The sequence below is a fragment of the Brassica napus genome, chromosome A1 (assembly GCF_020379485.1).
Source record: "Brassica napus cultivar Da-Ae chromosome A1, Da-Ae, whole genome shotgun sequence".
In the NCBI taxonomy this organism is placed as follows: domain Eukaryota; kingdom Viridiplantae; phylum Streptophyta; class Magnoliopsida; order Brassicales; family Brassicaceae; genus Brassica; species Brassica napus.
The window spans coordinates 19,869,369-19,897,144 of record NC_063434.1 but is presented as its reverse complement, the minus strand read 5'-3'; the positions used below and the strand labels follow the sequence as shown (position 1 = coordinate 19,897,144).

General features: G+C 31.7%; 4 protein-coding genes and 1 pseudogene across 5 annotated transcripts; 3 read left to right on the top strand and 2 right to left on the bottom strand.

Moving 5' to 3' along the window:
• The first annotated feature begins 1,756 nt into the window (after positions 1-1,756).
• Positions 1,757-4,172, top strand: LOC106449951 (2-carboxy-1,4-naphthoquinone phytyltransferase, chloroplastic-like). Its single transcript, XM_048743253.1, has 12 exons — positions 1,757-2,008; positions 2,091-2,189; positions 2,269-2,472; positions 2,555-2,658; positions 2,733-2,804; positions 2,886-3,024; positions 3,116-3,225; positions 3,310-3,409; positions 3,497-3,535; positions 3,618-3,728; positions 3,814-3,879; positions 3,957-4,172. The coding sequence occupies exons 2-12, from the start codon at positions 2,100-2,102 to the stop codon at positions 4,050-4,052; spliced, it is 1,131 nt and encodes a 376-aa protein (XP_048599210.1). The 5' UTR covers positions 1,757-2,008; positions 2,091-2,099; the 3' UTR covers positions 4,053-4,172.
• Positions 4,173-4,955: 783 nt separating this feature from the next.
• On the bottom strand, positions 4,956-5,772 carry LOC106362506 (annotated as a pseudogene).
• Positions 5,773-7,071: 1,299 nt separating this feature from the next.
• On the bottom strand, positions 7,072-9,195 carry LOC106362517 (MATH domain and coiled-coil domain-containing protein At2g42470-like). The gene is made up of 4 exons (XM_048735348.1): positions 8,427-9,195; positions 8,157-8,317; positions 7,749-7,960; positions 7,072-7,656 (listed from the first exon to the last, which is right to left on the bottom strand). The coding sequence occupies exons 1-4, from the start codon at positions 8,528-8,530 to the stop codon at positions 7,072-7,074; spliced, it is 1,062 nt and encodes a 353-aa protein (XP_048591305.1). The 5' UTR covers positions 8,531-9,195.
• Positions 9,196-17,230: 8,035 nt separating this feature from the next.
• Positions 17,231-19,893, top strand: LOC106449960. The gene is made up of 5 exons (XM_013891622.3): positions 17,231-17,584; positions 17,659-18,310; positions 18,390-18,589; positions 18,681-18,925; positions 19,016-19,893. Exons 1-5 carry the CDS (start codon positions 17,316-17,318, stop codon positions 19,759-19,761), a joined length of 2,112 nt encoding a protein of 703 aa, XP_013747076.2. The 5' UTR covers positions 17,231-17,315; the 3' UTR covers positions 19,762-19,893.
• Positions 19,894-21,763: 1,870 nt separating this feature from the next.
• LOC106382181 (uncharacterized protein At2g29880-like) lies at positions 21,764-27,168 on the top strand. Of its 2 annotated transcripts, XM_013822156.3 has the most exons (3): positions 21,764-24,722; positions 25,309-25,683; positions 25,771-27,167. In XM_013822156.3, the coding sequence occupies exons 2-3, from the start codon at positions 25,345-25,347 to the stop codon at positions 26,281-26,283; spliced, it is 852 nt and encodes a 283-aa protein (XP_013677610.2). In that variant the 5' UTR covers positions 21,764-24,722; positions 25,309-25,344; the 3' UTR covers positions 26,284-27,167. The 2 variants fall into 2 exon arrangements, with proteins under 2 accessions (XP_013677610.2, XP_048599198.1); XM_048743241.1 differs by lacking the exon at positions 21,764-24,722 and having other exon boundaries at positions 25,320-25,683; positions 25,771-27,168.
• The last annotated feature ends 608 nt before the right edge of the window (positions 27,169-27,776 follow it).

The window sequence follows — 27,776 nt, the reverse complement described above, 5'->3', positions numbered from 1 at the left end:
ACACCTTTCGGGGGGATAGTTGAGAATGTGGCTGCCCAGATACCAGAGTTATCAAAAAAAAAAAAAAAAAAAAAAAAAAGATGGAGATCTACCATAAAAGCACTTCAACAGATCCGTAAATGTAAATCAAATTTAACATCTTTGTCTTTCTCTTGATCCATATATAGCTAGTTCTGTATAACGTTTACGAAGAACAAAAACAAAACCAGAGAAATTATAAGAATAACATAGATGTTAACTTACATGATTTCATGAAAACAAAACATACACACACAAAAAACAGATCGATATCAAAGCATATATGTTTTACTTTAATTGATTAACAAAACCATATAAGATTTGACTGAACATACTTTTGCTACAATAACAAAACGTACTCTTTCAAGATGATGAATAATATTTACCTTTTTATCTGCAAATATAATTTCCAAACTCTCACCAAACCCGGCATTGGATGGTTTCCAGGTGTGTAGACTTGGATCAACCATGTCCATTTCCATGGCGTAACCTCATCAAGGTATGATATCTTTTGCTTGGAAGACATTATAGCTATTATTCGTTGAAAACAACGTGATTGCTTTGAGGTTTAGAATGCAGTATATATAAGATTGGTCAAGGACGATAGTTTAGCATATTCCCATTCAATACAGTTAGCTAATATTTTGTCAATATTACATATCTTGAGTATCAAGTTAGTTTAAGTTATGGAAAATAAGATTTTCTAAATCAGCATATTCGACAGTTTTTTAGAAACTTCCTATCTATTTGACAAAAAATTATTTGTGGAAGATTGGTATATATAATGATTAGCTCCTAGTTTTCTGTTCTAGTATATTAGATTTTAATGTTAACGACTTTTAATTTTCTAGTTTATATTGTTTGTTATTGATTTGAAAAAGATTTGCAACTATAATAATAACTGGAACAGTATTTTGAATTGTTATAACAAATTTGGATAATAGCAAATTTGAATATATAATTTTTTTTTTAAACGCCCAGCTTTAAGTTAATTAATAGTTATCTATAATTGCAGTTTTGTTGTTTTTTCAATAGATGAGGAGTAAAAAATAAAATAAAAACATTAATATTTGGAGTATAGGGTTTGTGAATTAGGGCTTAATGAGTTATGATCATATACGTTAGGGTTTCATAATTATGAATACTGACAAAATTTATAGCAGGCTTTAGGTATATAAAATACCTGTCAATGTGAAAACCTCGAGACGTTGAATCTCATATGTTATTAGACCATGATAGTGTAAGTTTCGATACATAAAACCTACGTACAACCATCTACTTTATAAGCAATGAAAAACAAATGGTTATTGATTGGTTACGTTAATCGAAACTATAACAATTTTTTTTATGTACAGCGAAATAATATGGATTGGTGACGTTACGATCAGCTAAAATGATTCGGTTGAACGACAAAAGAGAAATGAGGCATGTTTGTTGGAAGAAAAAGAATATCGTGTAAATATATAATTTAATTAAAAGCATATGTTTAAATATAGTCAATGGCATGAGGCTGTAAATACTTTTAAATTTAAAGGGCATCTCAAAAAAGGGCATTCTGTTTTAATAGTATTGATTTGTAAGAATATTATGTTCCGTAACATTGCAAACTTGACAAACCTTTAAAATCTTGTTTACAATGTTAAATGCCCAGGCCCATATTCTATTTGCCGATTTATGAAAAGAAACACGTGAAGCTCACGTGATTTTATCTTCTTACAACAAGCTTGTCTTTGTCATCCACATGATCTCTCATTCTCTTCCTCAAAATCCGACATTCAAATTCACTGTATAAACAAATTCGAAAACTTTCTCTCTGCTTTGGTTAGATTCCTTCGCAAACTGAAGAATTAGCAAAACTGTAGCGAAGTTGTTTTGCATTGTTTATGGGTTTTTAGTAATAATCGAACTCCAAAGAACACTTCCAACCTCAAGGCTTACCGAAGATTATGACTCAAACTCATATTGTAATCAAAGCATTCGTGTTAGAAAGGTAAAGCTCCCAACTTCATATTTTTCTTGATTCTTGTTATGTTGCTGTTAACTGAAAACAACTTTTGGTCTCGTTTTTACAGACAGCTAAAATGATGAAACTAGTTTCTCTCTGTGACATTAGTAATGGGTTTGTGCCCAAAACGTCAACTGATTTGTTTGTGAAACCAAGAATCAGAAAGGTATGCTCAGTGAATCAGAAATCTGCTGAGACAATAGTGATTCATCTACTGTGATTATTACTAAAATTTCTTAGCTTAGCTTCCCAGAGGAGATATAATCACAAGGCTACGGGTGTTTGATTCGAATGCACGGGAGAATCTGAATGCTAAAAGAACAAGAATAAACTTTAGTGTTGGGCCAGTCTTTTGCAAGACTTATGAAGAAGAGGAAATTCCCAAAGCAAAATTGATATGGAGAGCAATCAAACTACCCATTTACTCTGTCGCTTTGGTTCCTCTCACCGTATGTTTCCTCGAAAACCCACTTTCTTCCCTCCATTTTCCATTATATGCTATATAAAATATTCACTATTCATATGCCACAGGTTGGTGCTTCAGCGGCCTATTTGGAGACTGGTTTAGTCCTAGTTAGACGTTATGCTACTCTAATGCTCTCATCAGTACTTATCATTACTTGGCTCAACTTAAGGTGATTTTATTGGTTCCCTCTCTCTAACACCATCTTTCATGTCTTCACTCTTTCTAAACATTGTTTCATGGCAGCAATGATGTTTATGATTTTGATACCGGAGCTGATAAGAACAAAAGGGAATCCGTAGTGAATATGGTTGGAAGGTATGTTTGCAACTTTGAAGTTTATGTTTTTTTTGTTTTCCTTATCTTATAATTTCTTTTCCACTTGTTTACTTGGTGAAGCCGGGCAGGAACCTTTGCAGCTGCAATCACAACTCTTGTGCTCGGTGTTTCTGGTTTAATTTGGATATCTTGGACAGCAAGTAATATCCGTGCAATACTATTGCTTGCCTCAGCTATATTATGCGGCTATATATACCAGGTGAATGCAACTTCCTCTTGTGACGAATGTGATACTATAATCTAAAACGTTTTTTTTAACCTGAACAATACTTTTGAAATTTTTGTTATAGTGTCCGCCATTTCGGTTAAGTTACCAAGGATTAGGAGAGCCTCTATGCTTTGCAGCATTTGGTCCATTTGCAACTACTGCCTTTTATTTACTTCTTGGTGGTGGCTCAAGGTATGTTGTTGAACTTCTCTTCTAAAGTTCTAACCCAAGTAAATACCTCTTTCCATAAGTTGGTTAAATACTGTATTTTGGCAGCGAGATGAGGCATCTTCCATTGAGCAGTAGGGTTCTTTCATCGTCTCTCCTTGTTGGTTTTACCACATCTCTCATCCTTTTCTGCAGCCATTTTCATCAGGTTGGTTTAAAGAAAAAAAAAGGTTGTTTAATGATTTCCAGAAAAGGACACACTCAACAATGCTGATTATCTTTACATTTGACATAGGTTGAAGGAGATTTAGCTGTGGGGAAATTTTCACCTCTGGTACCAATGTGAAAAACTTAGACCAGGTTTAGTAGGGGCTATAATTAATTAATGTGTGTTTTGATTTGAGTGTTTTACACAGGTCCGGTTAGGGACTGAAAAAGGAGCTTTTGTTGTGAGATGGGCTATTCGTTTGCTCTATTTTATGCTTCTTGTTCTTGGTTTAACCAAGATTTTGCCAGTAACTTGCACAGTAAGTTAACACACAGATTTGAGAGAACATGAATGAGAAACAACAACAACTAAAACCTCTACTTTTTTTGTTGTGTGTGTTTCAGTTACTGTGTTTTCTGACATTGCCAGTTGGGAATTTAGTGTCAAGCTATGTCGAAAACCACCACAAGGTAAATAAAAAAAAATGAAGAAGCAATAATATCTAAGATTTGAAGATTGAAAATACTTTGTTTAATTTTGAATGCAGGAGGATGAGAAGATATTCATGGCTAAGTATTATTGTGTAAGACTCCACGCTTTCTTTGGAGCTGCTTTGTCGTTGGGACTCGTTATCGCTCGCTAGATTTCACTTCGTTGTGTGTCTTTTGCCTTGTGTTGCATCTCAAATTGTTTATTTCATTTTTATGCTAAAATCAAACAGTTTTTAAAACTAGAAAGATATTCGTTAATTAACACATTAACATACACCTTTTTTTTTTGTAAACACACATTAACACACACCTGGTTTGTTTGTTTCTCTCTTTATAAAAGGGTCTTCATTTTGGGTTTCTTGTATTACTACAAACTACTGAAACCAGATATTTTGAAAAATAGAACCACATAAAAGGATAACAAAAGAAAAACAAAAGAGAAAAAGACCAAAATAGCACTAAATCAAGTTTTTGTTCCCAAACTAGCACTCAAGGCCAAAAATCACAAAAATAGCACTTAAGGGGTGGGGTTTAGGGTTTAGAATTTAGGGTTTAGGTTTTAGGGTTTAGAGTTGAGAAGTGAGGTTTTGGGGATAAGATTTCAAATTTTGAAAAATAAAAAAATTTAAATTTTTCAAAAGATAAAATGCTATTTTGGTCATTTTAGTTTTTGAGTGCTATTTTTGTGATATAAACTTAGAAATGTGCTATTTTGGAGATTTGCCCAAAACAAAAACGAAAACATATTGCAGATCCATAATCAATCATAAATTGTAACCTCGAACATGGATTCATAATTCCATAATCATAATCACAATCATAAAGGATAGTTTGGAATTTCCAGAAAGCGAAAACATAAAGCGAGTCTTGAATCCAAAATCAACCTCGAACATGGTTGGATAACATAAACTCTAGTGGGTTTGGATTCAGAAGCCGAATCTTGCAGATCACGTAATCTTGATTCCATTTACTCGCAAGCCTATACTCTTCCATCACCCAAACCCTCTTGTCTCTGATGGTCCCAAATATTGCTTTCAAGAGTTAAACGTAAAAGACACAATGTTTTGTTGGTAGTATTGACATACCTTTTGTCTTTTTCTTTATTTGCTTAAATAGAAAACGTAAACAACGACAAAGATGGAGTCATAACTCCCACGAACATGGAAATGGGAAAGGTGGAAGAGTTGGTTCCTCAACACAAGGAGACCAAGTCTCTTCTTATCAACAATAACAAGAAATTAGACAATAGCTCAAATAATTAATAATTCAAATACTTTCGGTTTGGAATCTTCCTCCGGTTCGATGTGCGTTGGTTTGGTTCAATGATAGCTTCTTCTTCTTCTTCTCTTGCCACTGTACTCGCATCAGTCTCTTGCTCGTCTCTTCTCCTTCTCCTCTGCCTTCTCCCAGCTGAACTTAAAAAACGATTTTGGCTTCTTCTCGTTCTTTTCACAGAACTTGAAAACTTTCTTGAACCCTAGAATCTCCTCGTTCTTCTCCGACTTGATCAGTTTATCACGACCCATGATCCTCCAGCAACCAGAGTCACATCCATCGGTTTTACCAGAACTCTCTGTTCGGTTAACGAACGGAACAAGTATCGTCCGTCGTGTAGGATCAAAGGTTCTTGAGTATTGAAATGCGTCCGTGGGTTGACGCAGTACACGTCTTCGCTTCGGAGGAAGTTGCTAGGCCACTCGTTTCTTTTATCGATCATCATCTTCAGATAATAACCGACGATTTCATCCTCTGGTGGATAAATCATCGTCATGATTCTTCTCTTCTGCAGATATGTAGTGAAACTCAGATTCTCGAAGTAGAAGAAGAAGAAGAATTGTAGAAAGTGATGACGGTGAAGTGAGAGAAACAAGAAACGCAATAAACAAATGAGAAGGAGGACCTAAGAAGACTGAGTTTCTTGGTAAAGAAGTTACTTATATAGACGTTCTTTATTTCGTTGGTATTGACAGATTTACTTTTACTTGTGCAACGGATACTTGACGGAGTTCTTTATATTTCTGTAGTCTTTTAAGTAATAGTTTTTTTTTTACTATTTTTTTTTTGAAACTTTGATTTTTTTCTTTTACTATTTTACCATCTTCTTTGTTTTAGATGTCTGCACCATAATCATTCTAAAAAAATGATGATATGACTTTATTAAAAATAATGACATGATTTTATCTAATTATGACATGATTTAACATAATTATAATTATGACACAAAATTAAATTATAGAAATTTAAATATAAAAAATAAGCATACTGTAATTACGATAATTAAAAATTCTAAGCAAAATAATTTAAATCTTAGATAAAATTTATTATAAACTTACACAATAATTTATTTTAATAAAAATAAATTAAAATATTCATTTATTATATTAATATTTTATATATATATTTTCAATTTTTCTAAAGATAAATTTATCTATATGTGGTAAAATTGAAAGAAGATATTTCATTCATATACTTATATTTTATGATTAAATTGTTCTATATACTGTTTTTGATTTTTATTATAAAAATATAGTATATACAAGATAGTATACTTAAGACATAAAATACCAGAATATAAATGATGATATGTAAATAATGTTTTCTTTATATTTTAGCATTTATAATATTTTAAAATCTACAAATAAACTTTTTTTGCAAAATTATATGTGCTTCATATTACCAAAACTTATCTATTTTTACAAAAAAACATATTTCAAAAGATACAATATTTATTTTAGAAAATTGTATCTTTGGACCAAACATGGTTAGGCTTAAATATATTAAGTTTAAACATAGCTAAAACATATTAAATTATTCCAAAAATATAATATTGCTTCCATAGCAAATGAAAAAATAAATGAACTATAACTATGGAGTTTCCTTGACATTTGGTTTATAGTTAAGATAGAAGTTGTATTACTATTCTCCCACATGAGTCAATTCAATAATTATACGAATACTTTGTATTTAAATGAAAACAAGCATAGTAGCCCACACAGTTCATAGAGCTGACCTGAAAAAGAAGCGAAACGGTCACCGCTTCAAAAGCTATCGATTTGACTCAAAACAAATATCCAGAAGCTTTAGTAAGAAGACTTCATTGCCGAGACTCATGCCTTAGAAGAATAATTATCTTCATAAAATATCATAAACATTTTGTTACTGACTTTCCCTTCATTGACGAGACTCATGAGTACCAGAAACATATATAGTGCTAGTTTTGAAATCCCCAAGATCAGACCTGCTCTGAGTTCCACTTCTTGTTGAACTCAACTCAATGATATCCGACACGGTCTTTTCTAAGGCATACACTTTAGTAGCATAAGTGGCAGATTTTTCCTTCTCGATGTTCAGTTCAGCTGTGAGATTCTTGACTTGTTTTTCGAGTTTTTGGACTCTTGAACAATTATCATATGTTGTCGTCTTCCTCTCCAATGAAACTTCAGCTTTGAGATTCTTGACTTGATTTTCGAATTCTTGGACTCTAGAAACATTATCATATGATAACATCCTCTTAAATGAAATGTTATGAAGCTTTGTCTTCAACCAATCTAGCTCGAAGCCTGCTTCTGTAAGCACGATCAACTCGTTGCCAGCGATCCATATCTCAGTCTCAGAGATGCTATGTGGACGTTTTTTCAATGTCTCGATGAGATGTAGGAGGAATATCATGTATGTTGTCTTCACTTGTTGGTTCTTTGGTTTGAAATTTACCGCAATGTCCGGATGCTTCTCGAAAAGCCTACTTACTAGAACAGCCTGTCAACATGAGAAAAGTGACATTATGTTAACAATGAATGGGAATCGAAAAAAAAACGAAGACAACAAGAGGCATATTCTTGCAATCATACCTGAGAATGAAGAACTTTGAAACCTTGCACATCTAGCATCTTCTTCCTTGTTACTTCTTCTGCTTCATCAACGACTTCGATTACTTTTACTTCCACTTTAACGATCAGTTTTTTATTCTCCAGAAACCCTTTTTCTTGAAGCTTTTTAAGAGGCAAGGCCTTTGACCGACCCCATGCTGTGGTTAACTGATCGCAGAACAATGCGCACAGTTCTGCAAGAAAGATACAAAGGCTAATATAAATAACATATATACACACTTTACGTGTCTGACAAGTTAAAAATTCAAACTAGTTAAATGATTTAGTTATAAACATAATAACATAGACAACTTACTGACTCAAACTAGAGGATTAGATCAAAAGTAAAAAACACATACACACACTTTATGTCTGCCAAGTTAAAAATACCTTTTGTTCTATAGAGCTCTTTGCCTGATTGATTCAGCAGAAGGAAGGAAAAACTAGCTCGTCTTTTCCATCCAAGTCTCAATGATTCAGGATTCGCTACACCTAAGTACATAGACAAGTGATCATCAACAAGCTCTCCATTGGAATAAACTTGAATATACCTGAAAACAAAAGAAAACAGACTAAATGTTTTTGTTATAAACATAATAACATAGACAACTTACTGAGTCAACCTAAAGGATTAGATCAAAAACTAAAACACTATTTTACCATTCGCAGCCGCCTGCCAAGAATTGAGGTGACCGTCTCCCAGCTTCCTTCTCTGAAAAGTTATCTATCTCAAACGTGAAACTCGTCTGCTTTTTATCCTCCATTTGGATACACCTTTTCTAGCAAAAGGAAATTTTCTCACAAACTTCAATTGTAGACACCCAACAATTGCCAGAAACAAACAAGGTTTCAAATAACATATCACAAATCTGACAAAGAAATACATCTCAAAACTATGAAAGTAAAAAGACATACAAATATTCTAGCCTAACCTGTCATAGATCAATTTTGCATCAACTTCCAAAGAAAACAAAACATATAACCCAGAGCAAAACATGATTTATATTTTATACTGGGACTTTACAGGTAACAATTGATTACTAGTCCTCCAAACCACTATTGAAAGAACACATAAATAGAAAATCGGAACACAGGTAAAAAAAAAATTGAAATTAAAGACAATAAGAATACTTGAAGGAAACCCAAAACAGACGACTCACAAAGTATGTACTAGAGATCTTCAAAGTTTCAGAAACCGCCCAAGGGATCTCCAAAGTTTAAACCAGCTCAAGAGAGAGAGTAGATGAGAAGAAGATTTAGGGTTAAGTGTCTTTCTTAAATGGGAAGTGGAGGTTATGTGTCTTTTCTCACCGTCCTACTGTTGATCATAAAAGAAGAAGAAAAGGTAATAAAGAGAGAAATCTGGAAAAGAGAATAAATCTCCACTCGTCAGATTGAAATTTCTGTCATATCACCTCTGCATATTCAAGTTTCCAATGAACAACTAGGGATTAACCCGGGCGTAATTTACTTTTTTCTAATTTAAGTTGTTAAATTATTTATATTTAGGCTATGAAATATATTTATATAAATGTTAAGAATGCATGCCATACTTTAAATTTATTTTTAAATTTTAACACGTTAAATTAACATATTTTTTACTATTTAAATATTTTTTTGTAATTTTGTTGGCTATCTAGTTATCATATTTAGCAAAACTATTTGTTGAGTGTTGGAATAAATGTTTTAGATATTTAATTAAACTCCAGAGTATTTTCGGATCCACCACATGCTCAACAATCGATCGATCCGTAAAAAGATGGTTGATCTCCTTGGCCAGGTAAGTATAGTTTTAGCAAAAATATCTTTGATTTTCAAATATTAAGTATATAACTATTCTTTGAATATTTTTTTTTGAATTGTATTTTTTGATTAAAATATTGTATTATAATGTTTATGTAAAATTTTTTGTGATGTTTGAATTGTGATGTTCGTATACTTAACCTAGATGATATTGATGTTTAACATTATTGTTTTCTGGAAATAGAAAATAATGATATATCAAAACGTATCTAATACTTGTTAAATGATAGTATAATGTAAATTACATCCATTATTTGAAAATAACCATTTGTTGTTTTTATTTATTTATTTTAATCAGAAATTATTTTTATTTAAAAACATTATTCATATATAATATAATAGTTTAAGTTTGGAAGATTAATCTATATATATAAATTATGTATATTTTTTTAAAAAAATTAAGATATTATATATAGAGTAATTGAATAAAAGCTGAATTTCTTATCTTGAAAATCAAATATTTATATTTTTGTCTTCATGTTATACTTACCAATCCATCATTGATATTTATAACTCAGTATGTTTAAAAAAAAACTTAGTTTTAAGTAATAAACGAATTTAATAAATTAAATTCATCACCTATAATGTTCTGTAAACTATATTTGAAAACTCTCAAAAATTATATTTTAAGCATAATATTACTATTATTTAATTTAAGTTATTTTAAGCATAATATATGCTAAATCAAATTAAATTATATTTACAAAAGGACCATCCTAAACCGGTTAATAAACAAAAAATAATACTAAACCAACATGAACCAATACCTGATTCGGCGAGGAAGGAAGTGTTTCGGGATAAACGCTTGAATGGTTATTAACTGTAATGGTTTGATCATGAAAGAGTTAGTATGAATATTAACAATAAAATTATGGATTAGATTAATTTAAATTTGTAAGAATACTTTTGTGTCTATGAAAAGCAATTCAATTCCCATTAATAAGTTTGGCTTTTGGAAGTTGCGGGTTTTCCAACAATGAATCCAACTAACAAAAAGTTCGTTGTTATAAAAAATCTCCTTCAAGGCCATTAAAGGTTTTTGGGACCGCAAGAATTGATGGTGGAACCATTTTTTTGCTCGAGTGCTTTGAAGTTTTCCTTGATTGTGTGAGGTTGATGTTGATGGGATAATCAGTTTTATAGGAACTTTCTTGATGTAAAACTATACATTTTTTTTGTTTAATGTGGTATTTCCATTTTTATATAATTTACTACCATTTTAAGATAGATGTACATTTTAAGATAGATGTTTAAATCTTAATGTACTCTTTTCATTTTTTAAAATGTTTATTTCCATTTCTTATATTTTTACTTACGTAATATCTATATTTTATATTTTAAAATAGATATTTAAATCTTAATGTACTTTTTCCATTTTTTTTTAATTGTGTATTTACTTATATTATATATTTTACATTTTAAGATAGATGTTTAATGTTTAATGAACTTTTTCCATTTTCTTAAAAAATGGTGTATTTACTTGTTATTATATATATAATTCATATATTATATATTTACATTATTTACTTATTATTTATTTTCCTGTATATGTATTTCTATTTCCTGTACTTTTTATTTACTTAATATCTCTATTTTACATTTTAAGATAGATGTTTAAATGTTAATTTACGTTTTTCATTTTTTTAAATTGTATATTTCTATTTGTTATACTTTCTATTTACGTAATATCTATATTTTAAATTTTAAGATATATTTTTAAATCTTAATGTAATTTTCCATTTTTTAAATTGGGTATTTACCTATATTATATATTTACTTATTAATTATTTTTATTTATATTGTGTATTTCTATTTCTTATACTTTCTTTTTACTAATAATTTTATATTTTAAGATAGATTTACATTTTAAGATAGATATTTAAATACTAATGTACTTTTTCCATTTTTTTAAATTGTGTATTTCCTTTTCTTATACTTTCTATTTGCGTAATATCTATATTTTACATTTTAAGATAGATGTTTAAATCTTAATATATATTTTCCATTGTTTTTAAGTTGTGTATTTTTTTTTCTTATACTTTCTATTTACTTAATATCTATATTTTACATTTTAAGATAGATGTTTAATATTTAATGTATTCTTTCCATTTTTTTTTAAATTGTGCATTTACTTATTATTGTATATATAATTCGTATATTTATATATTTATAATATATAGTTATTATTTATTTTTCTATATATTGAGTATTTCTCTTTCTTAATCTTTATACTTAGTTAATATCTATATTTTAAGATAGATGTTTAAGTTTTAATGTATTTTTCCATTTTTAATGTAAAACGACAATGTTTAATAGAAGAATTTGGACAAATAGTCAAATAGTTATATTTATGTTTTTTTTTCTTTTTTTTATAAAATGGTAATGTTACATTATGGAGATAAGCCGTTTTTTTAGTGAAAAATAATAATCTTACATATGTTTAATGTAGATTTCCATTTTTTTATGTTGTATGTTTACATATTATTGTTATTTTTAAATGTAAAATGGTAATCTTACATATGTTTAATTTAGTATTTCCATTTTTTATGTTGTATGTATACATATTATTTATTATTTTCAAAATTATATATAATGTTTTTTTACAAAATAGTAATGTTACATTATGGAGATAAGCCGTCTTTTTTTTAGTGAAAAATTGTAATCTTACATATGTTTAATGTAGTTTTTCTATTTTTTATGTTGTATGTTTACATATTATTTTTTAAAAATAAAAATGTAAAATGGTAATCTTACATATGTTTAATGTAGTATTTCTATTTTTTATGTTGTATGTTTACATATATTTATTATTTTCGAAATTATATATAATGTTTTTTTGTTTTTTTTTTATAAAACGGTAATGTTACATTATGGAGATAGGCCGTTTTTTTACGTGAAAAATGGTAATCTTACATATGTTTAATGTAGTTTTTCCTTTTTTTATGTTGTATGTTTAGATATCATTTATAATTTTTGAAAATTAGTAAAACTATATTTTATGCCACGTGTCATCTTTCGGAAGTAATTTTTTTTTGCTGATGTGGACGCTCTATGGAGCCTCAAAGTTGTATGTATACATATTATTTATTATTTTCAAAATTATATATAATTTTTTTTTGCAAAATAGTAATGTTACATTATGGAGATAAGCCGTCTTTTTTTTAGTGAAAAATTGTAATCTTACATATGTTTAATGTAGTTTTTCTATTTTTTATGTTGTATGTTTACATATTATTTTTTAAAAATAAAAATGTAAAATGGTAATCTTACATATGTTTAATGTAGTATTTCTATTTTTTATGTTGTATGTTTACATATATTTATTATTTTCGAAATTATATATAATGTTTTTTTGTTTTTTTTTATAAAACGGTAATGTTACATTATGGAGATAGGCCGTTTTTTTTTAAGTGAAAAATGGTAATCTTACATATGTTTAATGTAGTTTTTCCTTTTTTTATGTTGTATGTTTAGATATCATTTATAATTTTTGAAAATTAGTAAAACTATATTTTATGCCACGTGTCATCTTTCGGAAGTAATTTTTTTTTGCTGATGTGGACGCTCTATGGAGCCTCAAAAGCTCCCTTTTATTAGTAGAAATTAATACTTCTTTGGATTTAAAATATATGTTCCATAGAAAAATAAAAAAATGATTGAAATATATTTATGTTTTATTATTTATATTTATTCAATTAATATTAAATTTAAAATAATTATAAATTATCTTAAAATTTTAAAATGACATTTTTATGTAAAATGATAATATTTAAATGATATTTTTGTGAAATAGATGGAAAATTGTTTTTATTGGTCAGTTATAGATTATTACTCTATAACTACATCTAGGGGTGTTCAATCCGGATATCGGTTCGGTTTCGGTTCGGTTTTTTTCGGTTTTCGGTATTTCGGTTAGTAAAATATAACTACCATTCTAAATCCATATTTACTTCGGTTCGGTTCGGTTTATATACCGTCGGTTTTCGGTTTATTCGGTTTTATACCAAAAAACATAATTATTTTGTTTGAGATCATATTATATGAATTTTAGAGTCATATTGTCAATACAGTCATTTATTAAAAATATATTACATGTTCAAATAAATGAACAAAAAAATAAAAATGCCTCTACCATCAAATAAATAATCAAATCTATAACTAAAATCAAAGCTTGAAATTTTGAAAATAAAAATATGAAACAAAATAGAAACATGAAAGAAAAGTTTTTTCACTCTTCCATATTTAGTGTTCATTAAAGTTATACTTTTTCAATTGAAAATTTTCCATTAATTATTGTCCATCAAATTTATAATCTTCATATTAATTTAGTGAAGACTAAAATAAATCAAAAAGATCAAAAAAGACTTAGAAAATAAGATGTATGAATTGCGATGTATTGTTATTTAGTTATAGTTCAAGCGTTTTACAAATTAAGGTTTTTTATTACTATAAAATTATGGTAATAGTTATTAACACAAATTTAACTTATGTAACAAATAGATTTTCATGTATTGTTATAAAATAGATACATATTTACATGTTTCTACTTTTAATCGGGTTTGTTCGATTTATTCGGTTTAATCGGCTATATACCAAACCATATCCAAATCCTACGGTTTTTATAAAATTATATCCATTCGGTTTATATGGTATATACCAAAACCAAACCATATTGTCTATTTCGGTTCGGTTCGGTTCGGTACGGTTCGGTTTTACCATATTGACCAGCCCTAACTACATCTAATCACCTAAACAATATAGACTGACACAAATCTGACATAAAGTAATATGATAAGCTCTAAAACAATGTTTTGAAACCTGATTCGGACATTGAACAAACAATTTACTAGATAACCGGAGGAATCATGGGTTAATAAATTTTTCTTTTCGTTCTTTTTCTTTACAGTGAAACTGGAAGCTATGTTATGTTAGTGTTTAAAATTGATCTTTCTTCAAAGCTTATTGGACACATGCTATATGGCTTACAATAACTTGGTTAGTTATTGATACATTCTCATAGTCCCTACCGGTATACATGGATTGTTTCACTTCTTTATGCCATTTGCATTGTTTTCTTGTAACTTTGGTGTTGTGAGTTTCTTTAAGTTTTTGAGGCATCAAAGTTTATGTTCTCTTCGATTTCCACAACAATCAACACTTTGCTCTTTAAAATTGAGATATGGAGATTTGATAATGTTCACTCACTGCTGCAAGTGTAGTAGCATCCCGATGACATCTTGTAATGTCGAGCTTATCCATTTACAGCTAAAGCTTATTTTAAAGCTTTTAGGGTGCCTATTGACATTTTTATTTTTACTTTTATGTGTTTCTTTGCATGTTGTTAATTGGATCCAACAAACTACTTATTATGGGAATTAGAGATTTTTTCCGCGCTTCGTGCGGATTGTGTCTTATAAATTTATTTTATTTATAATATTATTTGTCGGTTTTTTTCTTTTATATTAACTTCTTGTTTTTCCAATGTTAGTTTTTCTTAATTTAAATTTATATGTTTATAATTTTTTATTTTTCTTGTCGTAGATAGAGAATTATATTCTTATTGATGGTTTTTTGTATGTGACAGTGACATAAACTTTTTGAAATTTTAAAATAATGTTATATATAGTACGATTAACACATTAAAGAAGAGAAACATATTCAGACACATTTTACACAGGTTTTATATGCATAATTTTAAACATTATATATGTATATATTATAAGTTTGAAACATGTAAATGTTTTCTAAAGCTAAATACTTGTTCTGAGTTTACATAACTTATCGAAAGTTTTATTTCTTTTTAAATTCAAATCACAGAAAAAATATTAAAAAGTCACTAAGATGAGTTTTTTGGGCTTTTAAATCAACACTGAAAAATTACATGAATCAGATAACAACAGTTTTATAAACAACTGGATAAAATTTGACCGAGCCAAAGATTTTCACACAATATGTTCTTTCTTCTTCAAATTGCGAAGAGCCTATAGGCACAAAAAAAAAATCATAATTTTTGCTTTCACTTATATAACATTTTTTCTCTTTTACACACGAAGTTTATTACACTGCTATAAGCAATGGAGAACTCTATTCATATAAGATTCACATCTATGCATTTTGACAAAGAAGAATTTTAGCCATCTTTAGTTTCAGAATGGACCAACTTCAGTCATATACACTATATTTTCTCTATGATTCAAAACTTACAATTTTAATATATGTGCAGATTTCCATGTGAAAAGACACGCATGTCATCTATTACTTTTTCCAAAGTAAACACTATAATCCTCGTTTGGTTAGCTCCACAAACTAATCTCTTTGGATCAGTTTACCAAAAAATATAGATACTAATGTCAGAAAATAATATAAACACTATCAACAATAAATATTGGCACAAGACTATTTGGTTCAAGGAACATATTCCACGTAATGCGTTTATATCATGGCTGGCTTTGCGGAGAAGACTGCCAACCAAGGATCGCTTGAGGCGTTGGGGGTTAAATGTCTCCGGAACGTGCGTTCTTTGTAATCTGGAAATAAAGACTCACCATCATCTCTTCTTTGAGTGCTCTTTCTCTCGCTTGATATGGGAGCCTTTTGCTGCTGAAGTTTGGATTTCTCCTCCGGCTGATCTACACTCTATTGCAGCCTAGATCAATCAACCTCGCGTCAACGCAGATGCACATGCTACTCCAGTCATCAAGCTCTACTTTCAGTCAGACATCTACCTGTTGTGGAAAGAGCGTAATGCTCGTGTGTTCACAGCTGTCTCCTCACCTTCATCAGTCATCCTTGTCTCTCTCGACCGTATGATGCGTGACCGTCTCCTCTCTTACCTGGTAAATTCTTCTTTCTCCTCTTCTCTACTTTTTTTTATCTTTCTTGTATAAGATTTCCTTAAGGCTTTTTTTACCTTGAGTTGTTGTTGGTTGTTTTTGTTTCCTTGATGTAATAAGTTGTTTAAAAACAACAGTGTAACCTTTCAGAAAATGATAATCTTAATATCTTACAAAAAAAACAACAAATATTGACTTATTTATGTGAATATATATTTTATTTTAAATCATTATAGTGGACGAAGAAAACACCATAATTTGTACAACAAATTTTCTTAGATTCACCTCATCATACTCACCATTTTACCATTTTAATTACATAATTTTACATGAGCTTCTTCATCATTCCCGGTTATTTTCTCTTTATTTATAACTACAATATAAAGTTATAAACTATATATTATAAATTAATAATTTATTTATCCTTGAAGTCTAACGATTAAAAATAGAACATAATTCAATATAGATATATGATTCTATTAATAAATTAGTAGTTACAAATTTGAAATTTCTAGAAATATCAAAAGTTGTATGTTAGTTAATTATCTTCTAAATGACATTTATTTCTAATTCTTTTTGGATGAGAATATTTTGGTTGAGGTGGATAGTTTCAAAAGTCTTGAATTTAGTTCTTTTATATAGTAGGATAAATAATAATACTCGGCATTAAAAAAGAAAGAAAAGATTCTCTTATACTATGGCGCGGGCAAAATTTAACAAATAGAAACAAAAGGGTGATTTTAAAAGAAAATAATAAGTGAAAGACCCTTTTTGTTATTAAACTTTGTCCTCTTGCTTTCCAGTATTCTACCGTTTGTCCGTTTCTGTTGCATCCATCTTCTTCCCAAATCACTCACCCCTCACATAAACCCTAATTTTCAGAGCCACTGTTTCCTCAAAACCAAAGACGAAAATGGAGATTATCGAGTCTCTAGAAGAGATTCCAGTACAAAACCCACAAGCAGAAGACTTTTCGTATTCCGATTTGACGTGGACCAAGTTCGGCACAACGGAGCATCACGACGAGGTAGCACTCATCCCTTACGCGAGGGTCGAAGAGTTCATCATCGGAGAATGCTCAAACCCAGAGTGCCCAACTCGATTCCACATCGAAAGAGGAAGGAAACGCTCTCGAGGCAGCCTCAGGGAGTACAAGCCCGATGAGTATCTCGAATACAGACTGTATGTCTCTCTCTCTTAATCTCCATTTCCTCTTTCGAATTGTTTTTTTTTTTTTAAACTTGTTTGTTATAAAGGTATTGGTGCTCTTTCGGCCCTGAGAACTACGGAGAAGGAGGCGGCGTGTTGCCCAGTAGAAAGTACCGTCTCAACACTAGGAACCGAGCCGCGAGACCTCAGTCCATGAGAGGATGCACGTGTCATTTCGTGGTGAAGCGTCTCTACGCTCGTCCTTCCCTTGCGCTTCTCGTTTACAACGAGAGACGGCATGTGAACAAGGCTGGCTTTGTCTGTCACGGACCTCTCGATAGAGACGCCATTGGCCCTGGTGCTAAGAAGATTCCTTACATATGCAACGAGATTCAGCAGCAGACTATGTCCATGATCTACCTTGGCATCCCTGAAGAGAATGTTTTGGAGAAACATATCGAAGGGATTCAGAGGTATTGTGGCTCTGATGCCACGGTTGACACTCTTGCCTCTCAGTATGTTCATAAGCTCGGGATGATTATCAAACGGTCTACTCATGAGCTGGACTTGGATGATCAAGCTAGTATCAAGATTTGGGCTGAGAGGAACAAGAAATCAATCTTCTCTTATCAGGAGTCTTCCGAGACTGATCAGTTCATGCTTGGGATTCAAACTGAGTGGCAGTTGCAGCAGTTCGTGCGCTTCGGTCATTGTAGTTTAGTTGCTGCTGATTCGACTTTCGGGATAAAGAGACTTAAGGTAACAACATTGATGATCTTTGTTTTCTTTCTTATGTTTAATGTGCTTTTAGTACTGATCTCTTCAACACTATTGGCAGTATCCTCTATGCACGCTTCTTGTATTTGATTCAAGACATCATGCTCTACCCGTTGCTTGGATTATCTCTCGTAGCAATTTGAAATCTGATGTCGAGAAGTGGATGAAAATACTGCTCCAACGCGCACAGAGTGTTGAGCCTGGCTTTAGGATCAATGGCTTCATCATTGACGATGCTGCAATGGAGATTGATCCCATAAGGTATGCTTCAACTCTGTGTAAAGTTCTAAAATAGGATCAGGAGTGTTGTGTTGTTACTCATTTCTGTCCTTTTTTTTTTCTTCCTTTTCAGGGACACGTTTCGTTGCCCTATACTATTCTCTCTCTGGCGTATTCGTAGATCATGGCTTCGGAATGTAGTGAAGAAGTGCGATACCATTGAGGTCCAAAGAGAGTTATTTAAATGTTTAGGAGAAGTCGTGTACAGCATTTGGGATGGAGTAGATACATCCAAGGCTCTAGAAAGGTTAACTCTGGATTTTTCTGATCAAACCGCCTTCATGCACTACTTCACATCCACTTGGTTGCCTAAAATAGGTTAGAACTTCTGGTATCACTGCTAACAAGTGATTCATGTGACTCTTGGTTTAGTGCTTAATGTGCTCTTTGATTATATTGTTTTGCCAGGAATGTGGCTCTCAACTATAAAAAGTCTCCCACTTGCAAGCCAAGAAGCATGTGGTGCTATAGAAGCTTACCATGTAAAACTCAAAGTGAAGCTGTTTGACGATACACATCTCAATGCTCTTCAGAGAGTAGATTGGCTAGTACACAAGCTGACAACAGAACTCCACTCGAGTTATTGGCTTGATCGGTATGCTGATGAAAGCGATTCTTTTCAAAATGTCAAAGAAGAATACATAGCTTCTACGTCATGGCACAGAGCGTCGGAGATTCCAGACTCTGCTGTTATACTAGACAGTAATAACACCGTTGTTGCAAAGGTTCGGTCTCAGAGGGATACCAACGTAGCACGAGTTGTGTGGAACCCAGGTTCGGAGTTTGCCTTCTGCGATTGTGCTTGGTCTTTGCAAGGGAACCTATGCAAACACGTCATAAAGGTTAACACAATGTGTGAAAACCGTGAAGGATATGGTGACTCAATGTCATTGCGTTCCTTCAAAGAGAAACTGACAAGCGTAAAGATGAAACCAATGGATGACTCTATAGCCTTGGACATTTCCATGGCACTGACGCTGCAGATGTTTGATCAGATAAAGCAGTTGGTGAAGTTAAGCGGAACAGATGATATCAGCAACATAGTCAATGATTTGCCGGTGAAATGGGGCTGTAAGAAAGGCAGAACAACTGTAGGCATTCCTGCTTCTATTGCTGCCTTTACAAAGAAGAGGAGTCAGAAACGGAAGCGATAGAGATGAGACGATTAATGGTTGCGTAGATCACTTGTATTTGTTCATTTAGAAACCAGCATGGTTTTGAGTAGCTACAGGGTTAAGAAAATTTGTAGAAGGTTAGTAATAGTTGATAAGTTCTCTTCTGCGCTTTTTTATTGTTGCCAATAATTTTACAAGCAGGCACAATTTTATTTTGGGAAAATTGATTTTATAGGACAAAAATTCACCATCTTTTTCCTAAGAGCATCCCAGTTGGAGGTGTGTGTAGTGGACAGGTTCTACTTACTAGGAATAAAAAACTAGAAAAAGTGGTGTCAGAGAAACAAACAAGTTCTTGGCTAAGAACCTGAAAAGAAAAGTAAGTTATCCTTTTTACACATGCTGTTTTTTCATTGGCTTACACTAAGGCCCTGTTCGTTTGTACATCTGGAAGATGCATCCAGATGGTCCATCTAGATGTCCTACCCAGATGCTCCATCTGGGTGTTGTTCGTTTCTTCATTTCGTCCATGCATCCAGATGAATCATCCGAATGCAACTATGTTCGTTTGATTTTCATTTTTTAACTTCCATCTGCATCCAGGTGAACTTGTTAATAAAATGACTAAAATATAATTTTTAATGTTTCGGCGGAAAAATAGCATTTTAACGGTTTTGGCTGAAAATATATTTGCGGTTTTTGAGGAAATATGTGTTTTTCGCGAAAAATGCATTTTTATGGTTTTGACGGAAAATACGTTTTATGAGTTTGGCGGAAAATACGTTTTTGCGGTTTGGATGGAAAAAGTGTGTTTTGAAGTTTTGGCGGGAAAAGTATTTTTTCACGATTTTGGAGGGAAAAGTTATTTTTTGCGACTTTGGCTTGGAAAATCATTTTGGCGGTTTTGGCGGAAAAGTATTTTTTTGGTTTTGGCGGGAAAATACATTTTTCCGGTTTTGGCGGGAAAATTCAGTTTTCCGGTTTTGGCGGGAAAAATGCTCTTTTCCGGTTTTCGCGGGCAAATGCGTTTTTCCGGTTTTGGCGGGAAGATACTTTTTCCGGTTTTGGCGGGAAAATTCGTTTTCCGGTTTTTGGCGGGAAAAATTCGTTTTTCGGTTTTGGCGGGAAAATGCGTTTTTCCAGTTTTGGCGGGAAAATGCGTTTTTCCGGTTTTGACGGGAAAATACGTTTTTCCGGTTTTGGCGGGAAAATTTCATTTTCCGGTTTTGGCGGTAAAATTGTGTTTTTCAGTTTTGGCGGGAAAATGCGTTTTTCCGGTTTTGGCGGGAAAATGCGTTTTTCCGGTTTTAGCGGGAAAATGCGTTTTTCTGGTTTTAGCGGGAAAATACGTTTTTCCGGTTTTGGCGGGGAAAATTTCGTTTACCGGTTTTGGCGGAAAAATTTTCGTTTTTCGGTTTTGGTGGAAAAATTCGGTTTTCCGGTTTTGGCGGGAAATTGTGTTTTTTCGGTTTTGGTGAGAAAATGCGTTTTTTCCTGTTTTGGCGGGAAAATGCTTTTTGCGGTTTTGGCCGGAAAATGCTTTTTGGAGTTTTGGCGGGAATATGCGTTTTTTGGTTTTGGCGGAAAAATGCGTTTTTTCGGTTTTGGTCGAAAAGTGCGGTTTTACTGGTTTAGCCGAAACATGTGTTTTTATGAAAATGTGTGTTTTATGTTTTTTTTGCGGAAAACCGCATCTTGCGGTTTTGGCGGGAAAGTGTGTTTTTCAGTTTTTGCGAGAAAATGCATTTTTTGGTTATAGCGGAAAAATGTATATGCAAAAAATAGAATTTACGATTTGAAAATAATATTTTGATTTTAAAAGGTCATTTTTGTCATTTATCATTTTGGACTGAACTAGATGCATCTGCATCCAGATGCACCATCAAGACTCACCTTCATTTGGGTGAGAATTTGAGATGAGTTTTGAAAAATTCAGCTGGGTGATCCATCTGGATGTAGCATTATAATGCACAAAACGAACATCAATTTGCATCTTCACCCAGATGGATCACCTGGGTGAGCAAACGAACAGAGCCTAACTTTGTGATTTAAAATTTAACCTTTAACTAAATTACATTAAAAAAATATTAATATTAAACTGGCTAGAAACATACTCCCCTTAATGTGGGGATTAAACTTTTTGTTATCATTTTTTCTTTCTATTTATTAAAATTAATGAAATAAATAATTTTACAAACAAAAATTATATGAAAAATAAGAATAATTAAATAAATACCAATAAAAATATGGGAAGACGAGCTATTTCCCAACAAGAAGTATTGCATAGCACCACATGTCTCCCAGAACTATGCTTCGTTCCCGAGAATAAAATTTGAAACATATTTTTCCACCAATGTTGGTTTTCTCACGGTTTCTGTAAACTCAATATTAAATCCGGATTGTCTAATAATAAACCGACCAAAACTAAACCAAAACGAAATAAAATCCGACCTAACGAACTTAACTCGATCCGTCATTTTTACCCAACTTAAATACATCCGAGAAAACAGAATTCCCAAATCGATTTCAATCAAGAACCCTAAAATTGTTGCTCTCGATTGAAGTTGCAGAGAAGAAAATGTCAGGGCTTCGTCGAATACCTCAGGAGCATCGACCAGAGGAAACGCTTCTCATCGTCGGGGTGGAGTAGTCATGGGAATTTGAAGAAATGTTGTGGTGATGAAACTGTTCCTCTCATGTCCAAATCCGACAAATACCCATACCGAAGGTACTACCGTTGTGCTACTGCTGCAAGAAAGAAGATGGAGAAGGAGCTATGTGATAAGGTGGAACAGTTGTTAGCTGTGAAGCCAAAGGTAACATGAAGAGAATGATGGTAGTAGGTATTGTTGGATGTGTGGGTGTGCTAGGAATCATGGAGTTATGCATAAGAAAATGGTGACTATGATAAAAAGAAAATGATTGAGGTTGTTGGTTTTTAGTGCTAAGTAATATGTTCACGTGGTTAGATTATTGTGTTTGGTCGATCTTGTATGAACAAAATGGCTGAACTTGTTATGTTTCATTGGTATCCAATGTTATCCTAACTTTTTATGATTGTTGTGTTTTGTTGTCATATTCATTGAAAAGAGACAAAGATAACATAAACAAACCAAAGTTGGCCACTTTAAATGTTAAACAAACACACAAAGGCTTGTACAATTTCCCATCACCACGTTTGATGTGAGTAACCTCTGCGGGCTTCTTCTTCAAGCCTTTCTCTTCTTCGTCATCACTATCAGGAATCTGATTATGTCGAACGGAAGGCTCGTTGACGAACTCTCCGACCAGGTGCTCGATTTCAACATGATCTCTTTCTTCTGCTTCTTCATCAAAGGTTTCACCATCTCCAGCATCTGCATCAACGACCGCCTCTTCTTCAATCCCTGTTCTCAAACTTCAGTTTTCTTAATTCTGAATTGCGATTTGGGAATTAGGTTTTCTGATTTCAACAGTTACGGGAAAGTTTAAGTCTTTCAGGTATTAGGATCTCGGGTTAAAGGGTTAACTGGTTCTGGGTTTCCAATTATTGGTTTAGAAGAAGTAATCGAGTCTTAATCGGGTCATCAATTGGTCTAGTGCGGGTTTTATTAAGCTTTTGGTTTTAATTCAATACAGTAAATCGACAATTGAATTTTATAACATTAGAGATTTCTATCTTTCATATCATGGAAGTTTAAGTGTTCATCGTTACTTTGGTGGGAAAATAAGTTTCGAACTTTATTCTCGAAGATATATCGAACGAGACATAGTCTTAGGAGACATATGGTGCTATGTGATACTTCTCGTGAGGAAATAGCTTGTTTTTCCTAAAAATGTAGTAGTACTTTTTTTTTGGTTCTAAAGTTTATTAAATAAAATTTTCATATTTTGTTTTACGAACTGGAGATTTGATATTTTAATGAAAATGACAGTAAAAATTGAACTCCATGTAGTCTTAGTAAATCTACTTTGATACAAATTGTGTGTGGCATATGTAAGAATTGGAGCTTTTTATTAAGATGTGTATTACAAGAAATGCCAATTAATTATTTGGAGTAAAAGCTTTGAGTTATAAATTATTAAATCACAACAGAGAACCAAATGGTCTTGGCCTAGTGGTAAAGGGTCCACAGTTGAGACTACTGCCCTGGGTTCGATTCTCCTTGGCCATCCGGGGTACCTTAAATGGTAAGAAAACGTGGATCCTGCGGGCTTCGTAGTGATTAGTCCTTCGGACACAACATCTAGCAAGAAACATCTAAGTCTTTGTTTTTGTTTTTCTAAAACTACCATACAAAAGGAAAACTGTAAAAGACTACATTGCCAAACTAAAATTTGATCTATATAAGAGCCAAAAAAAATATTCACGCTGACGGTAGATGCATATGTCAAACTCTAGTTTATAATTATAGTTTAATATACATTCTACAATTCTAACAAAATCATACATGAATGTGTGATTTGTAAAAAAGACAAGAAAATATTTAGTTAATATGTTCTTTTAAGAGGATGTTCAATCATTGGTTTGAAATCTATTTTCTAGGTTTTGTGATCTTAGGAGATTTGATATTTAATATAAACTCTTGAAAATCTATGTTCTTTAAAAATGACTTTATATACAAAAATTTAAAATCACATATTTTTAAATAACACTAAGTTTTGATAAATTATTTGAAATATTAATTGAATAATATCAGATCTAAAATTTACTATACATGATTACAAATACAAAATCTAATCATTAAAATGTTTATTTTAAGTGATTAATTCAATAACACTAAAATATTATTTTAAATGATAAATTTAATAGCACTATATTATATTTGGATTCTTCTAAAATCCATGATTAAATAACACCCTTCTAATAAACTCTGATAGATTTTTAAAATACACACAAATGTATAAAGCAGATGGATAGCCGATTCCTAAAACTTCTTAAATACTAGGTCACACCGATCTAACAGTACAATCTTTCCAGAACCCATAACCGCCGATCTATATTCCTGTTTCACTGCCAGGTTTAGATCTCTCAACTCATCATATTATCTCCACTTTTCCTGTTTTTCTCAAAATTAACTGCTGATGATAATCATTTTATGTAACGTCTTTGGCGAAAATAGTAGTTTGATCAAAACACGTTTAGTTTTAAGTATAAAGTAAGTCAAAACCGTCTTAAAATTCTCTATCTGGTTTAATACCTCTCAATTCATGTCATTGTCTTCATCTCTTGCTTGTTTTATGAAATTAGATCATGTCCATCTTATAAAAAGGTATAGACAAAAGGAAACTCAATTTCTGGATTGTGTTTTGGTTTATGTATTAGTGGTTTAATCACAAGTTTTTAATAAGTTTTATGTGGTTCGGTTTTTAGTTATCTAGTCATGAATAATTGTCTCAAGTTTGTATATGATCAATGGTACCTTTCTCTATTTTCGTCAAACTATTCTTTCTCGAGGAATTTTATATTTTCAATTTCTTGTTTAATGGGCTGAATCTTACAAGCTAGAAACAAAACCAGTTGCATCTATATGTCTGAACTAAGTGCATTCCAACTTATTCGAAACACGTTTTATATTGACTTTCTTTGTTTTTCAAACACGTTAGTTATAGGTATTGGTGACTGTAAGTGTAACAATCATCATGATGGTAGATCAAAGACAAGGAAAAGGTGAATACATTCAGTGGAGACCAGAAGAGAGCAAATTGTTGATTGAGCTAGTAGCAAGCTGCTTCAAGGAGGGATGGGTTGATCCCAATGGAAAAATGTTCAAGAAAACCGTTGAGACAAAGATACTTTCAGTTCTTAACGAAAAATTTAATAGCAGGAAGACTTATAAGAATTTTATTAACCGAATGAAGATATTGAAGAACCAATACCGAGATTTTGTCAATCTTCTGCATTTTGATTCTAAGGTTCAATGGAATCCAATCACAAAGAAGTTCACGGCTCCGGATGAAGTGTGGACTGCTTACCTTAGAGTAAGTTTCTTTTTCCTTTTTTTGTTCTACTTCTTCGTGTAGTTATTCTATTATACATTGTTGCTAACACATCCTTGTTTCGACTAGGATTTTCCTAATCAAAGACATGTACGTAACGAGACATATGAAGAATATGAAAATATGAAGCTAGTATTTGGGGGAATGAGAAGATTTGCGAGATTACATTCTCAACCATCGAAAGTGAGAAAGAACGAGATAATGAAACAAGAAGTGGATCTTACTAATGATGATGACGAGGTTCATGAAATCCGTGAAACCGAAACTGATTTATTTGGTGATTCATCAGACTATGCATCCATCAAAGACAAGAATCTTTTGGCAAAGATTTGCACAGAGATAAGATCAGTTGAGTCGGCCACTAAACAGATGATTCACATAATGCAAGGAAGATCAATGGTTGAGGAAAACAAGAAGATCAATGTTTGGGAGGCTATAAAAGAGATTCCTAATTTGTCCAACCATGTCCAATACAAAGCTCTTTCCATGATTCAAAAGCTTGAAATGAGAGACATATTTGTTAGTATGTCTGTTGAAGATCGTCTTGGTTGGATTCAGTGGAATACCCAACCAAAAACTTAACTCCAAGCTACATGCATCAATTTGGTTTCTGTATTTCCATCGTGGAATATGATTAGTATTTTTTTCAATAAACTGGTTAAATTTTATTGAATGAATTTTTATTTTGCTAAAACATTTGTAGCGTTTTTATAAAATATTGAAAATATTGAAAAATACTGAAAGTTAACTTAATATATTGAAAATACATAAATTATTCAAAAAGGCAGATTAAAAACTAATAAAACTACCTAAAATGGCTAAAATTAGTTGAAATACCTACAAATCTGGTATAAATAACCAATCTTCGAAATTGCGCTAGGCGCGAGTCGGGCGGCGATGACGGACCTAGCGAATTATCAAAAATTGGTGATTAATCGGACTCTCATACCTAGCCTGATGGTAGGTTCTAGTTAAGCAAACTCTATCTGTTCTTGTTTCGAAGATTTATTGGAAGTAATTTTAATTCATAAAATATATTATAAATTTATAACACAAAACTTATGCTCCAAAATATATTGAAATTTCTTTTAATACACATCTAGTTCAAAAAACAAAAGCTAATTTCTATACACGGGATACACCAAAAAGATATTGTCTTGATCTTAAAAAGATACAAAAGTTAAGTTCTAATCTTCAAAGATCAAGTTAGAAGTTATATCTTGTACATTACACCTGCAAACAAAAAGAAAAACATTCGATTTGCTCTTAGGTTGAAATTGAGAACTCGTGATATAGGGTTTGTTCCACAAATAAAATCCCAAACTCAACTAAGGGGCGACTGGTTTTCCCGCTACCACCCGCAAACGCAGCTTTTGCGGTTGGTAGCGGTTGTCGGCGGTTTGCAACAATCACTCAAATCGCTCTAAACCGCTTCAAACAGCTCCGATTCTCATAAATTCAAAAGCTGGCTCCAGCTAGCGGGTGGTTGCGAGTGGTTGCGGGAGGGTAAATTTTTTTTTCTTTTTTTTAAAATAATATATATACAAAAGTAAAAATATTTAATAAAAAATTTATAATTGAAATTATGAAAATATTAAAATATATCTATTATATTTTAATTAATATTATAAAATTTTATAATAAAAAAAATTTCAATAAATTTTCAAAAATTAAAATTATAACTTTCTAAATATAAATTTTATATTTATTATAATTTTATGATTTTTGATATTTTTATATTTATATTAAATGTAAATATTGTTAATTTATTATTTGATTGTTATCGGATTTGGTAGTTAACCAGTCATAAGTCACCCGTAAACGCACCAATTTTTAACCGCAGTACCAGTCGTACAAATCTCTTAAAACCGCTAGAAACTGTAACTGCCCGCATCCACAAACTCCCGCAACCGCAAACGTAACCGCTGAGTTTGAACATGTCCTAAGTATAGTTAAAGAAAAGATCAGAGCACTTTGGAATAGGAAAAAAGGGTTTGGGCTTCGTGTTGTTGTTACAAAGAAATATGGATAATCGGCCTATTGGGCCTACTCAGATCAAACAATTATACGGCGAT

Excerpts from the sequence above, each read along its gene's own strand:
- LOC106362517 (XM_048735348.1), bottom strand. The coding sequence starts at position 8,530 with ATGGAGGATAAAAAGCAGACGAGTTTCACGTTTGAGATAGATAACTTT. Across the intron at positions 8,318-8,426 it reads TTGGCAGGCGGCTGCGAATG|GTATATTCAAGTTTATTCCA; the intron begins GTAAAATAGTGT and ends TTTTGTTTTCAG. Across the intron at positions 7,961-8,156 it reads AGAGCTCTATAGAACAAAAG|AACTGTGCGCATTGTTCTGC; the intron begins GTATTTTTAACT and ends TCTTTCTTGCAG.
- LOC106382181 (XM_048743241.1), top strand. The coding sequence starts at position 25,345 with ATGATGGTAGATCAAAGACAAGGAAAAGGTGAATACATTCAGTGGAGA. Across the intron at positions 25,684-25,770 it reads TGTGGACTGCTTACCTTAGA|GATTTTCCTAATCAAAGACA; the intron begins GTAAGTTTCTTT and ends TGTTTCGACTAG.
- LOC106449960 (XM_013891622.3), top strand. The coding sequence starts at position 17,316 with ATGGAGATTATCGAGTCTCTAGAAGAGATTCCAGTACAAAACCCACAA. Across the intron at positions 17,585-17,658 it reads GAGTATCTCGAATACAGACT|GTATTGGTGCTCTTTCGGCC; the intron begins GTATGTCTCTCT and ends TTTGTTATAAAG. Across the intron at positions 18,311-18,389 it reads TCGGGATAAAGAGACTTAAG|TATCCTCTATGCACGCTTCT; the intron begins GTAACAACATTG and ends CACTATTGGCAG.
- LOC106449951 (XM_048743253.1), top strand. The coding sequence starts at position 2,100 with ATGATGAAACTAGTTTCTCTCTGTGACATTAGTAATGGGTTTGTGCCC. Across the intron at positions 2,473-2,554 it reads TCGCTTTGGTTCCTCTCACC|GTTGGTGCTTCAGCGGCCTA; the intron begins GTATGTTTCCTC and ends CATATGCCACAG. Across the intron at positions 3,226-3,309 it reads CTTCTTGGTGGTGGCTCAAG|CGAGATGAGGCATCTTCCAT; the intron begins GTATGTTGTTGA and ends GTATTTTGGCAG.